The sequence below is a fragment of the Anguilla rostrata genome, chromosome 6, assembly GCF_018555375.3.
Source record: "Anguilla rostrata isolate EN2019 chromosome 6, ASM1855537v3, whole genome shotgun sequence".
In the NCBI taxonomy this organism is placed as follows: Eukaryota; Metazoa; Chordata; class Actinopteri; order Anguilliformes; family Anguillidae; genus Anguilla; species Anguilla rostrata.
In genome coordinates, this window is record NC_057938.1 from 41,531,593 (window position 1) to 41,546,114 (window position 14,522).

Genomic DNA, 14,522 nt, shown 5'->3' on the forward strand with positions numbered 1-14,522 from the left:
AACTAAAAGTATTAAAAAAAAACAGCAGTTTTGAAATTTGTACAAGTTTGTTTCAGACTCTTTGAAGTGAATAAATGGAACAGAGTGTCGTTGAGCCAGCCTCCTGTGTGTCTTTCATTCAGAAGATGGGCTTCACTGGGCTTGATTTCCCAAAGCCATGATTTTACTCTGTTCCCCTGCAGCACAATGATCATAACGAAAGAAATGCAAATGAATATAAATCTGGTCCTTTATTCATACATGTTTTTTTTTAATCAATTGCTATAACAAAGAAATAACATCAGTGTTAACAAAATATCGGTATACAAGCAGTGATGTGTGCAATTTAGCAAAGTAGCAATACCGGGGTATTGATACGCTTCCATCATTGCCGAGGCTATGATTTTTAGCACGTTAGCCTAGCCGCAGGTTTTACAAGGAGGCCCCCAGTGCCTTCCGCACGGACTCGGGGACTCTGCTGGCGTAGTACTCGTGGTTGCGCAGCGTGGCCAGCACCCCCGCCGAGTTCATGTGCTTGACGTCCGCGTCGTAGCTGTACGTCTTCCCGTGGATGTCCGTCAGCTTGCCTGCGGAGAGAAGGAGGCGGCGTCGTGACGTGTGGTTCTCGCACATTCGGTGTGAAATTAATCCTAGACGGCGGTCAATTTTTTTTCGATTAAATTTTTGAACATTCATTGTTGGCCCAGATGAAACCTAAATTGGACACCGCTGCTCAATATTACAATGGTATGTAGCATCAAAATATATGTATCCCTTGCATTTTTAAATGCAAGGGATACATATATGATAGAACATGATAGAACTGATTTTATTGACTTGCACACTTGCACAGCTTTGGGATCAGGTATCACACACACATAACAGGTGGTAAAATCATACTCTGAACAAGGGTGTAACTACGGTTAATGCAATAAATACGTTAACCGTTCACAATTTTTATTCCATTAACCGGCAGTTATTGCATTATAAAGGACAGAGTCATTATATTAACCGTTTTGATTACATTAACCGCTACAAGGTGTCATTTATACCAGATCTGACGCGATAATGGCAAAGAAAAAAACCATATGTCATAGAGCAAAAAGGTGTAGAGTGGTCAACTAAAGCAGATGTAAGGAGTAAATTCGGCCTGAGTGAACTGCAGGTAGAGACGGATTCTTACCCCCCACGGCGTGGAGAATAGCTTCAGGGGCACACGTGTCCCACTTCTTGCAGCCCGGGCTGGCAAAGACATAGGCAGAGGCCTTGCCCTCCACCAACTGGATGATCTACGGAGAGAAAGACGATAACTGCCTTCAAGCATTTGCCTTGAAAGATGACAAGATCACTTAAAATGGATAAATAATGGATTACATTTATATAGTGTTTTTCATTATGGTACTGTAATGCGATTTACAGAGTGAAGGGGGAAACTCATCTTCCTCCATTTTGTGCCAGAATGCTCACCACAGACAAGCTTAAGTGCACATTAGGCTCTTAGGCTAGCTAGATAATATCTTGGATTACCAGATATTATCTCTAAACTCCACTCCATACTTTAGTTAGGCAGCAGTCTGAGAAACATATTACCAACTTGTTTTGAGCCTTGGTAGGAGGGTAAAACCCACAATAATTTAATGCCTTTTCAGATGAGTAAAAACAATTGAAGTAATCTAATTCTTTCCAAGTCCTGGGCGAGATCAACACCTTTCTATGAATCCCAAAATATGTGTTAGCTGAAGTTAACACCTCCTCCAAGAGGCAGTGTTCTTCTCTCCCACACTCTGCCTACTGACCTTATTTCCAGCCCCGCCCACTCTGATAACTTCATGAGGCTCCATGGCCTCCACGCAGTCTGTCACCAGCTTGTTGCTATGGGAACGGGTGGTTGTGACGATGCGGCGTCCCTCTGGGACCTCCTGCAGCTGGAAGCCGAACGCTCCCAATCCCAGAACCCCCCACAGCGTCCTCCCCAAGGTCGCACCTGGCCCTGCCTGGCCAAAGAGACCGATGACCAAATTTTACTGAGCTGGAAAATGGTTCATTAAGATTTGTACTCAGTGTGTACTGCAGTGAACACACTGGAGCGAAGAATACCAATTATGCTGAATGCTTACTTAGCCTTGAGGGACATTTTTACTGAATGTAGAACAGCAACAATCACCTTAAGATGGAGCAATGAGTATGTGTCAATCAAATGGGAAATTCACCATTAGTTCAGTTTGGGTCATATATTTAGCTGGACTAGAAATCCACAGTGACAGGACATAATTAGGCTTTTTCTACTGAGGGTATAGTGGTTTAGATCAGCCAGGATTCCTTGGGTTACCAGATTAAGCCCTTCCAGTGACACCCTGGGTGTCCTTAGGTAGCCAGCCATAGTCAGTGAGAGATATGCCCATCTACCAACTGGTGCTAGGTCTCTCCTGTAGTACTGTGTGGACTCTAGTGTGTAAAATAGATGCTAAATTGTGATTATTTAGGACAATACAATAAATAAAAATGTATTTCCATGTTTAATATATTATTATAATCAGCCTATGTCCACGTTATATGTTTTACTCAAGTCTGAATCAAAAGTACTGTTACTGCATTTACTGACATTTCTTTTGCCGAGGTTCACTACCTGGTAGTTGAAGAAGGGCTGGTTGATGACCCCAGCAATGGCCGTCCCTTTGTATGCAATCCCAATCAGTACAGTCACATGATCCAGGAGCCCTTGGGTCACACACAACAAATGGCTGCTGCTTTGCTGCACACGAGACACCTCACACTATATACCACAATCGCTGCATGATAGCTGGCTCTACAACAAGCTAATAACTAGCAAGGAAATTGGTGATCTTATACAACATCAACACACAAAATACATTACAATAGTATGAAAAGGAAAACAAAGCTTCAGTACTCAACCTTGGGCTACACCCACACACTGGAACCTTATGTCTTGGAAGGATAAGTGGACCCTCCTTTGTGTCACCATTTATAAAGCGTTTAAGTAACCAAGCTGTCATCCATTTTGTTGAAGGATTTTAACATACCAATTTGTTAACTGGATTAATTCCAAGTACTTTAAATAAGTCTGTTGCAGCTTAGATAACTTTTAATTTAAATCTACAGGGACACTATTTGCCATATGCGGTGTCAATGCGTTACTTTCATAAAACGTCTGTTGCATATTTGACAATAACTCCTCTCACACTGTTAGTGCCTTTGCAGCACTTCTTGGCACCAGAATCTTTAGCCAAGAAACACAATGCGTGCACTACATAGTAGGCTACAACAATTATAAACATGTGCAATCGTACTGGCTAAATAATTAAGCATGCAGCACTGCTCCTCCAAGAGGAGAAAGCCCATTTGTTAGAAAGCTTTAATGCCCATTTAAAATGAAGTCTGTTACTTCTTTTTGTTCAGCCTCTTGTATTTGAAGTATACAATTTCAAGTACATCTCTTAGTTCTCTGATGTGTGTTCTCTGACAGAATTGTGACCTTTTAGGAAAGCCATTCCTCTCTCCTACACATCCTGTTCCTTATGCCTCTGTGTATTCTTTCTAGGACATTTATCCCACTCCTGCCCTAGCCTATCGCTTCGGCCATTCCTCTCCCTGCCCCCTGTATTTCTGTCCAATCCTCTGTGTCCCTGCCCCCCCTTTCTTCTGTGTCTCTGTCTTCTGTGCCTCTGTCCACTTCCTTCTCTCCCTGTTCACCACAGAACCCTCACCTCCTTCACAATTTATCTACTGTTTACACCAGTTCTCTCCACTGTGGCCCAATATCCTGCCATTCCGCCTCCCCAGATCGCCTGTGCACTCTCACTGTGCTCAGAGATCACCAGTTGGTCTGTGCAGGCACGTTAGCGCTGGGCCAGGGCCGCACAGACCAACAGCAGGTCAGGAGCAGAGTGGTACACACATTTAAAATGGCTTCTGAAATGAAGCAATGCACAGGTAGGAAAGATGCACCGTCTTTTGGTGATGGGCTTGGGGGGGGGGGTTATTGTGGAAGAACTCAGGTAAGGAGCAGTAAAAAGAAAGGTACGTGAGACAAAACGGAAACATTTAGCAATGGGATAGAACCAGACTGAATGAAATGAATAGGAGGAATGGGGGACACTGGACAACATTCAAGGCATGATGAAAAATAAATAAATACAGCCAACGAGTCTCGTTAGAAAAAAACAAACAGGAACTGTGCCCCAAATAGAATCTGTCAGCTTCATTGAGTAACCGTGTTAGCAATGACTGGATTATTTCAACCTTTAAACATCAGGGAAAATTGGCTCACCTTCAGTATACTCTTTAGTGCCATCCAGAGGATCGACCCACACTACAATCTGAGGGAGAGTGTCAGTATTATAAAGCACGCATTGCATTGTGTTACACTTTACAGTCTATACTGAATATCTACTCATAACATCTGCTTTTCTTTCTAAAGCAGCATATGTGGAGTGTGTACTTTTTCACGCAGTGTGTGCATATTACATAACAGCAGAGTCTCTTTTCTGTGGTAGTTTTGATTCCACAGAAAAGAGAAATTCGTGAAACACTATTTCCATTTGCTACCACCCACACGACCGCAAGCACCTCTTCCTCTCTAAGGTTCCTGTATTCTGCCGGACATGGCTTCTGCAGGATCTCTTCAGATTGCCCGTTCTCAATGAGGTCCTCTTCGACAGCCTCCTGCGGCAGGTCCTGTGATTTGCAGGGTTTAAAACAGAGTTTGGGGGAGGAAGAGTGACTCCAGTCCAAAGGGTAGACGGACACACCCATAATTAAACAGGCATAATGAGGAGTCACACAAACCTTGGCCCACTTTGGGCCCTATAAACCTCAGCCAGGTGTGGCAGGGCTCTACCATTTTAGGAGCATTTGGTTCCTGAAAATTGATCTGTGCTAACTGTAAATATTATTTAGAAGCATGTGTACTAATTGAGGATGCATGAGTGCACTAAATGTAACTAACTTAGGAGCACATGTGCTCCTGGGAAAAAATGTTATCGTGGAGCCCTTTGAGGCCAGAGGCTCGTGCTCACCTCCTCTCCAATGATGGTAATCTTGGGGAAGTTTCGCGACAGAGAGGTACAGATGCTCTTCTGGGCCAGCCGGTCGGCCATCGTCTGTAAGTCATTGGCTCCTGTCTGAGCACATGAACACACCAAGAATTTTAATTATTTTTTTGAACAAACACACATATACAAACATACACAACCAATCAGATATCCAGTACAACTGTCAACTCATACATACAAAAACATGACATTGCAGCATTATAACTGCAATTTTACATTATTTTTTTTATTTTTTATTCTTTAAACATTTAAGAGACTCTATTAGATGTTGCATCATTTTACACAAAATATATTCCTTCACATCTGTCCAAAGTTTGATGGAATAAGAGCAGTCATAGAACAGATATATTCAAGTTTTATAATCATCACTGCAAAAACTACTGACACACCGAGAATCAGCGAAGACCATTGCTGGCACTGACATCACAGAGAAGGAACGAAACCAGCACGCGGCATCACAGAGACAGTTCACAGCTGACAGGAGAACGAACAATAAGCTAACTCCTCCAAATGATAACTACTCGGAACTCCCTGTCTTCGCTGGGCCCCGTGCTCCCCCTCTCCACCTCCTCTACCCTCTTACCTTCTCCACGATGCCCAGTTCCCCGCTGTGCAACACTTTTCTTGCGATGCACCCGGCCCGTTCCGCCACACTGAAGGCCGAAGCCACCAGACGCATCACCAGAGCTGGGCTGCCTGCCATTGCTGAACCACTGGAGACACAAACACAAAGGGCAGGGACTGAGAAACTGGATTTGAACAAAACAAGCTTATCACCAGAGCTCAGCCTCAAAGATGTTTCCCACATAAACAGAAGCACGTTCGGTCTGCGCGATAAATGCTGTACCTTGACACTGGAGAAGAGAAATGACAATATAGCACGAACCCACCACAAATAAACCAATGTCTTCACACAGTGTCTTCACACAAATTTCATCATCCTCCAATTTCCTAACCACCAATTGCTCAAACCAAACATGAGGGGGGGGGAAACCTTGGTCATGTGCTTGACATTTTATGGCACCATATAAAGATTTAGACCTGGAAGTCTGCATTGAATAATTTACATCTATTCGTTTGATTTTGACTACACAGATCTCTAAGAAGCAGGACTTTGACACAAGCTCAGCATATTATTCCAACTGAAATAGAAAAATGTTTAGCCTATAAGATTAATGCCATTAGCACTAGCTATCAAAAGTCTGGCTGATCAATAAGAACAGTAACCTAAAAAGTACTTCTTCAGATTATAATTTGTCAGGTGATACAAGAATCAGGTGATGATAAAGGTAGAATTCAACACATTCAAATTTAACCATTATCCAATTTTCCACTCCCAACGTGCGGGTGCGTGGGGTGGGTAAAGGTGAACCTTAGTCACGTGCGTGACATGGCACAATACCATTTATGATGGAAATACTTGCAAATTTAGATGCAATCATTACAATCTGTCGGTACGAATGCACAACTACAATGCTCAAACTAAAAATAAAAAAAACGAAGGCAAGATCATAACCGACCCGTTTCGCTTAGTAGCAGCTGTATTTAGTAGCGATTCACTCTAAGCAACTGAAATCAGGGGATTTTAATATTACCCCCACACGCTATCTGGCCAATTCGCACAATGCCAGCTAAATTAACGGCGACGTCAGCGAACATGCTACCTGATTAGCAGCTACAGCGAGTAAACTGAGTGATATGAAACTAATAGTAATTTGATTTAAATCAGATTAATAATGATAGCATGTGAGACTCACGGGCGTACCACTGAACAGAACACAGATGTCTGGCTACATAAACAGCATTAGGCTAGATTACGCGATTTGTGGTTAGATGTTCTTGTTCGAAGTATCGGTCTGTTTAAATCAGGAAACAATAAAACAGGCGGAACTTCTCAGCGGTAGATCCACAAAATCGCCGGAATCGGTAGAGAGCGCTCCTTAGCGATACAAGCGCCTCCCTCCCTGCCATTGGCTCCCAGAAATGAACTGAAGCTACAAGAACCCCACTGACAGTTCAGTGAAGAACACCCAGGCACTGAAACACTCTGCAGGTATAACCGTACAAGAACTCCCAGAAGAGGAGGCGGTAGTGGAGGAATGGAGGATACGTTTTTCGAGTATTGACGGGACGCACATTTTACTCCCAGAGACAGTTCTGTGTTGCCAGATCAGTGGATCACTTCCCTTTACCAAGGAACCACTTATGTTCATGTTGTAACGCTGTGTTCCCCTTCTTCTCAGCGCTTCCTAGTCTATTACAAAATAATTAACATACCAACAATTTTGTGGGAGATACTATAACTAGCTTGCTCTATCTCACTAAAGTCAGTTATCTGGTACAATGTGGCCGTATCAACAATCTAATCACAATTAAGGAACATACTGTGCTTGCCACTGAAGAGTTGAGACACCGATTTCCATATATGTGACAATATGTGGTAAAGAACAGGAAAAAAGAATGTGAAATCTCAGCCAGAAACGGGTAGCTTGACTGCTATTTCATCTTGGGGGGTGGGGGAGGATTAACAACACTCAAAGGTAAGGACACCCGATGCTATTAAATAAGACCATACAAATGTTTTATGACAAGAACAGGGCATTAAGTCCACATTGTTTGTCATTTTACCTACTGTCCAACACTGTGTTAAGCCTGGTCTTGAACACAGCAATATTCCCTGCTTCTTCTGGAAGGCTTGCAAAATGATTCAAATAATGTATAATCCAGCTGCCAACAGGGTGTAAAGGCCGAATAGGCCTGTTATCATTACATCAAATAACAAAGCAAACTGTATAGAGCATGATTATTTATACAAAGTCCCTTATGCTGTTACCGAAATACTCCTTTTGTCTGTAGTACAGCATCAGCAGTTCAATGACATGCAGGTAGGCTAACTGGAGACTCTAAATTGCCCATGGGTATGAGTGTGTGAGTGAATGGTTAGTGAATGCTATATGCCCTGCGATAGACAGCAGCCTGTCCAGAGTGTATTCGCGCCTCTCGCCCAATGCATGCCGGAATAGGCTCCAGCCCCCCTGCGACACTGACAGCAGGACTCATTTTCTACCCCTGGAACAAATTTTACATAACCTTCCTTATTTCACCAGAAACTGGTTTTTATATAGTGTGTGTCTCCACAAATTATTTGTTCACTCTTTTAACTGGTTTTCCTTCATTTTGGAATCAGCTGCTGACATGGCGACATAGCTCAGGAGGTAAGACTGATTGTCTGGCAGTTGGAGGGTTGCCGGTTCAAACCCCGCCCTGGGCGTGTCGAAGTGTCCTTGAGCAAGACACCTAACCCCTAACTGCTCTGGCGAATGAGAGGCATCAATTGTAAAGTGCTTTGGATAAAAGTGCTATATAAATGCAGTCCATTTACCGTAGCTGCACGAAAACACAAAGACTATGCCTGCAGCTCCTTGAGGTTCAAAAAGATCTCTTTAAGTTTACTGAACATTTACAAAACATATCCAACGTGTTGACTTATTTATTAATGTTTTCTTTCATAAGTGCATTAAAGTTGTCAATTCTAATGAATACATAATACTAGTAAAGCTTCAAAGTTTATCCCAGATTCAGAATTCACCCCATTCCTATCATACACCGTTCATCGTTCACCATAAACTGTACAGGCCCCAAAGTCTACATTTGTACCACGCACAAGTGGCCATAGCAACTTAAAATGACCTAAATCAAGGAGATTTTTCTGAGCAAGACCCACCCATGACAACACACTACCCTACTGTTCGATAGCTCAGATAGCCCACATGCATTTGCACTTTATTAATCTCTGGTGCTGGCTGGGCTGTACAGAATATGGGTTGTTCCTTTCAAGATTAACACAACACATATTCACAGTTCTGGAGAGCATTTCATTACATCTTGATGGAAGTCTGTTTCATCATCCATTTACAGTCTGCTGTGCAGGTGCAGCCCTCTGAGAATTCTACAAGTGCTCCTGTGTGGCCTTCCTACAGCTTAATCCCATTCCCATCTGCACAAAACAAACTATGGCATCACAGAAACATGGATTTTGACATGCAGCCTACTTTATTTCAATTTGCACCAATATCATCTTTGACTTGAAGATGATGCCATCAGCAAAGTTCCAAAATATATTAAATATGGAGGACATATTCTGTCTTAGAAGATTTCTGTATCAGTTTTAACTCCCAGCAAAGAATAGCGATGCAGTATTGGGTCTCCTGACGCATCAACCAAAGCCCAGTTTAGGCGGCTTGATCAAACCAGGAACAGTTAATAGGCAGTCCATACAACATCACGCCATCTCTTGGCGTGAGCATGGTAAAGCAGAGTGACTCCATTTTCAGAATGACGTCCTTTTTCTCCTGTCCTATAGTCCAAGGCTCTGGTTTTCATTGGGCTAACTGTTAACCAGCGGCCTATTATAGCCTATAATAGGCTATAATAGCCCATCTCTACGTCCAGCTGCTCTGCCGTGAGCGTCCCGAGGAGAGGCTGGCAGTCTGGGTTAAAGACGGAGTAGGCGCTGAGCTCGCCGGGCTGTCTTTCTGCGGGCTTTCGCAGACCCTCGTAGAGCCAGTAGAAAAGGGAAATGAGGAAAAACGGTAGCCCAAAGCCCAGTTCAGTGAACAGACCGAGCAGAACCAGCCACAGCAACACCTTAAGCAGGGTGAGGTTCGTCTTTCCCAGCCAGCGGCCCACAGCACTGTCCATAATACATGACGGAATGACCTACAGAACAAAGGGAGGTTAAACTGGGTTAGATACATATTAGTTGAATTTAGTGTCACTTGCCAGCGAACATCTCGAGATGCACATTTTAGACTTGCGTACCTTTCCAACTAATCGGTATACATTAGCCTACATAAAAAGTACAAAGTGCTTAAAACGATTACTTAATACGACGATACTGACACTCGTGTCGACTTAGCTTGCTTAAATGCAAGAGTAATGGACAGTATGTTTCATGGGCAGCAGTTACAATTCTCTTACGTAGAGATAACAACACAGCTTGGAGAGTGACATTCGCATTCCTCGGATCTCACCCGATGACTTTTCGTTGTTTCGATCACCGGAGAGCTCTCAGTTTTCATTGGTCCATCCAGTTTGTCCATTTTGTTCGTTGGGGGGTACATGGCCATGCGACTTGGGACTCAATTCTGGTTGTGCTTTTGACTGTTTTCCATTCGCTTCGCAGCCCTTAGCATCCATGGCTATCTTACGAGCCCTGAACTCCGCCAACTTCTGTTCCATCACAACTTGACTTGCAGAGCAGTCAACAGGAATTGTGGCGTGGCAGTTCCTGCGGGGCGGATGTAACTTACAGGAGCAGAGGGCGACTTTCTAACTCGCTTCAGATAAACATGCAGCTCCACCTATCGGCAGGTTCAAATTAATCTGATGCTATTAAATAAGACCATACAAATGTTTTATGACAAGAACAGGGCATTAAGCCCACACTGTTTGTCATTTTACCTGCTGTCCAACACTGTGTTAACCTTGGTCTTGAACACAGCAATATTCCCTGCTTCTTCTGGAAGGCTTGCAAAATGATTCAAATAATGTATAATCCAGCTGCCAACAGGGTGTAAAGGTCGAATAGGTCTGTTACCATTACATCAAATAACAAAGCAAACTGTATAGAGCATGATTATTTATACAAAGTCCCTTATGCTGTTCCCGAAAGACTCCTTTTGTCTGTAGTACAGCATCGGTCATTTGTACTACTGCCACATCCTGTATTTAACTGCTTAAAACCTGCTGACAAGATTTATTTCAAAGGAATCAAAAGTGAATAATCTCGTTAGGATAGCTACAAATGGATATCTTCTGTTGACTGTTTCTAGGTAGACCCATTCCGTAGCTTTTTACATAAGGAATACAATGAATGACAGGACTGGCCAAAAGATTATTTTGGGACTATCTGCTTTATAGCAGAAGGCTATAAAATATCATGAAAAATATTTGTATATAGAGGAAATAAATCAATCATGGCATCTCCTATGTTCCTGTACTGCCCACAAACATCTGTCTTTGTAATGGTTTTTGTTCATCTGAGAATGAATGTACTCTTCTTGGTAAATCTACAGCTATATACTTCAACTCATTTGCTTCCTAATAATATTATTCTTTTTCACTTGTAGCTTAAGTGGCATATAACTTCATGTTGTAAGATTATGTACTGATTACTACTATTGGTTGCGTCCCTGATTACATGGTATCAGCACTGTCTGTTACCTAATTCTTAGTCTGACTCACAGGATATAGACTGTGGGTATACATTATGCCTGCCATTGGCCAACTATTTCAGTCAGAATTCTCCTCCCCTTCCGCTATCTGCATGTTACTGTTTTTGCAAGGGCACCGTCGCTGCATACTTGGTTTAGCGCTGCCCCAGGCGATTGTGATTGGTTTAAAGAAATACAAACAAGCCAGAGCCTTTTTTCCCCTTTACCGGAATGATAATGGGTTGAGCCAAACCTTTCTCCAGCGCTGGCACAGCGCTGAAATGAAGTGTGGAGATACAGTAGGTCTGGCTATGCGAGACCACCTAATTCTGTATGCAAGTCCCTCTGTTAACAGCGCTAAACACCTAAATGTAATTATAACGGACTGTATCCAGATACTTCCTCCAAGTACTCTGGTTTCTTCCCACAGTCCAATGACATGCAGGTAGGCTAACTGGAGACTCTAAATTGCCCATGGGTATGAGTGTGTGAGTGAATGGTTAGTGAATGCCATGTGCCCTGCGATAGACAGCAGCCTGTCCAGAGTATATAAGCGCCTCTCGCCCAATGCATGCTGGGATAGGCTCCAGCACCCCCTGTGACACTGACAGCAGGACTCATTTTCTACCCCTGGAACAAATTTTACATAACCTTCCTTATTTCACCAGAAACTGTTTTTTATATAGTGTGTCTCCACAAATTATTTGTTCTTTTAACTGGTTTTCCTTCATTTTGGAATCAGCTGCACGAGAACGAAAACACGAAGACTATGCCCGCAGCTCCTTGAGGTTCAAAAAGATCTGTTTAAGTTTATTGAACATTTACAAAACATATCCAACGTGTTGACTTATTTATTAATGTTTTCTTTCATAAGTGCATTACAGTTGTCAATTCTAATGAATAAATAATACTAGTAAAGCTTCAAAGTTTATCCCAGATTCAGAATTCACCCCATTCCCATCATACACCGTTCATCGTTCACCATAAACTGTACAGGCCCCAAAGTCTACATTTGTCCCACGCACAAGTGGCCATCGCAACTTAAAATGACCTAAATCAATGAGATTTTTCTGAGCAAGACCCACTCATGACAACACACTACCCTACTGTCCGATAGCTCAGATAGCAGCCCGCATGCATTTGCACTTTATTAATCTCTGGTGCTGGCTGTGCTGTACAGAATATGGTTTGTTCCTTTCAAGATTAACACAACACATATTCACAGTTCTGGAGAGCATTTAATTACATCTTGATGGAAGTCTGTTTTATCATCCATTTACAGTCTGCTGTGCAGGTGCAGCCCTCTGAGAATTCTACAGGTGCTCCTGTGTGGCCTTCCTACAGCTTAATCCCATTCCCATCAGCACAAAACAAACTATGGCATCACAGAAACATGGATTTTGACATGCAACCTACTTCATTTCAATTTGCACCAACATCATCTTTCAATTGAAGATGATGCCATCGGCAAAGTTCCAAAATATATTAAATATGGAGGACATAGCCTGTCTTAGAAGATTTCTGTATCAGTTTTAACAACCACCAAAGAATAGTGATGCAGTATTGGGTCTCCTGACGCATCAATCAAAGCCCAGTTTAGGCAGCTTGATCAAACCAGGAACAGTTAATAGGCAGTCCATACAACATCACGCCATCTCTTGGTGTGAGCATGGTAAAGCAGAGTGACTCCATTTTCAGAATGACATCCTTTTTCTCCTGTCCTATAGCCCAAGGCTCTGGTTTTCATTGGGCTATCTGTTAACCACCGGCCTATAGCCCATCTCTCCCTCCAGCTGCTCTGCCGTGAGCGTCCCGAGGAGAGGCTGGCAGTCTGGGTTAAAGACGGAGTAGGCGCTGAGCTCGCCGGGCTGTCTTTCTGCGGGCTTTCGCAGACCCTCGTAGAGCCAGTAGAAAAGGGAAATGAGGAAAAACGGTAGCCCAAAGCCCAGTTCAGTGAACAGACCGAGCAGAACCAGCCACAGCAACACCTTAAGCAGGGTGACGTTCGTCTTTCCCAGCCAGCGGCCCACAGCACTGTCCATAATACATGACGGAATGACCTACAGAACAAAGGGAGGTTGAACTGGGTTAGATACATATTAGTTGAATTTGGTGTCACTTATCTTGCCAGCGAACATCTCGAGATGCACATTTTAGACTTGCGTACCTTTCCAACTAATCGGTATACATTAGCCTACATAAAACGTACAAAGTGCTTAAAACGATTACTTAATACGACGATACTGACACTCGTGTCGACTTAGCTTGCTTAAATGCAAGAGTAATGGATAGTATGTTTCATGGGCAGCAGTTACAATTCTCTTACGTAGAGATAACAACACAGCTAGGAGAGTGACATTCGCATTCCTCGGATCTCACCCGATGACTTTTCGTTGTTTCGATCACCGGAGAGCTCTCAGTTTTCATTGGTCCATCCAGTTTGTCCATTTTGTTCGTTGGGGGTACATGGCCGTGCGACTTAGGACTCAATTCTGGTTGTGCTTTTGACGGATTTCCAGTCGCTTGGCAGTCCTTAGCATCCATGGCTCTCTTCCGAGCCCTGAACTCCGCCAACTTCTGTTCCATCTTATCAGAACTTGACTTGCAGAGCAGTCAACAGGAATTGTGGCGTGGCAGTTCCTGCGGGGCGGATGTAACTTACAGGAGCAGAGGGCGACTTTCTAACTCGCTTCAGATAAACATGCAGCTCCACCTATCGGAAGATTGAAATGATCGCGTTCGAGTTTCTGCATTTCAGTATATGAGGCGTGGAAATTATACAATTTACAAGTATTTCGTAGTATTAAATATTCAAGTCGTGAAGCGTAAATCCATTCTTGAATGGAGAATGACTTATGAGAAAAAACATGTACTGCATCAAAATATATCTAGTGCATTATGTTTGTATTATAACGAGAGTTGTGAGTTTGATTTGAGTATATGAAGACAGTAGGATGATAAAAAACGAATATAATAAAATTTTCTGTTCTAACCATCAGACAAAAGGAAGGCTTAAAAAGCGCTTGCTGCTGAGTTCATCCGGATCTATTGAGGGCGACATACACAAGAGCAACAGCCCAAGCGCTCAGGCATACGGCCTGTGTTTGTCTTTTCTCGCGACTCACGATGGGACGTCATCACTGTAAAATGCATAATCAAACTGCGAAAAAACCCCCAGCAACATCTGAGTATCTTGCTAACAACCAACTGCTTGCTGAAAAACAACAGACCAATATTTTAACTATACTCACCTCGC

At 43.0% G+C, this 14,522-nt stretch overlaps 3 protein-coding genes across 10 annotated transcripts; all 3 read right to left on the bottom strand.

Moving 5' to 3' along the window:
• Nucleotides 1-211: 211 nt before the first annotated feature.
• On the bottom strand, nt 212-6,959 carry bpnt1 (bisphosphate nucleotidase 1). Of its 7 annotated transcripts, none has more exons than XM_064339740.1 (9): nt 6,809-6,959; nt 5,635-5,764; nt 5,016-5,120; nt 4,567-4,674; nt 4,268-4,316; nt 2,606-2,697; nt 1,776-1,973; nt 1,163-1,268; nt 212-566 (listed from the first exon to the last, which is right to left on the bottom strand). In XM_064339740.1, the coding sequence occupies exons 2-9, from the start codon at nt 5,752-5,754 to the stop codon at nt 412-414; spliced, it is 933 nt and encodes a 310-aa protein (XP_064195810.1). In that variant the 5' UTR covers nt 5,755-5,764; nt 6,809-6,959; the 3' UTR covers nt 212-411. The 7 variants fall into 7 exon arrangements, with proteins under 7 accessions (XP_064195810.1, XP_064195813.1, XP_064195812.1 ...); XM_064339743.1 differs by having other exon boundaries at nt 5,635-5,756; nt 6,820-6,955; XM_064339742.1 differs by having other exon boundaries at nt 5,635-5,756; nt 6,809-6,948.
• A 1,566-nt stretch (nt 6,960-8,525) lies between these two features.
• LOC135257232 (SAYSvFN domain-containing protein 1-like) lies at nt 8,526-10,363 on the bottom strand. 2 transcript variants are annotated; one of them, XM_064339748.1, is made up of 2 exons: nt 10,085-10,363; nt 8,526-9,770 (listed from the first exon to the last, which is right to left on the bottom strand). In XM_064339748.1, exons 1-2 carry the CDS (start codon nt 10,178-10,180, stop codon nt 9,468-9,470), a joined length of 399 nt encoding a protein of 132 aa, XP_064195818.1. In that variant the 5' UTR covers nt 10,181-10,363; the 3' UTR covers nt 8,526-9,467. The 2 variants fall into 2 exon arrangements, with proteins under 2 accessions (XP_064195818.1, XP_064195819.1); XM_064339749.1 differs by having other exon boundaries at nt 10,032-10,169.
• A 1,686-nt stretch (nt 10,364-12,049) lies between these two features.
• LOC135257231 (SAYSvFN domain-containing protein 1-like) lies at nt 12,050-14,097 on the bottom strand. Its single transcript, XM_064339746.1, has 2 exons — nt 13,646-14,097; nt 12,050-13,326 (listed from the first exon to the last, which is right to left on the bottom strand). Exons 1-2 carry the CDS (start codon nt 13,850-13,852, stop codon nt 13,018-13,020), a joined length of 516 nt encoding a protein of 171 aa, XP_064195816.1. The 5' UTR covers nt 13,853-14,097; the 3' UTR covers nt 12,050-13,017.
• Between the last annotated feature and the right edge of the window lie 425 nt (nt 14,098-14,522).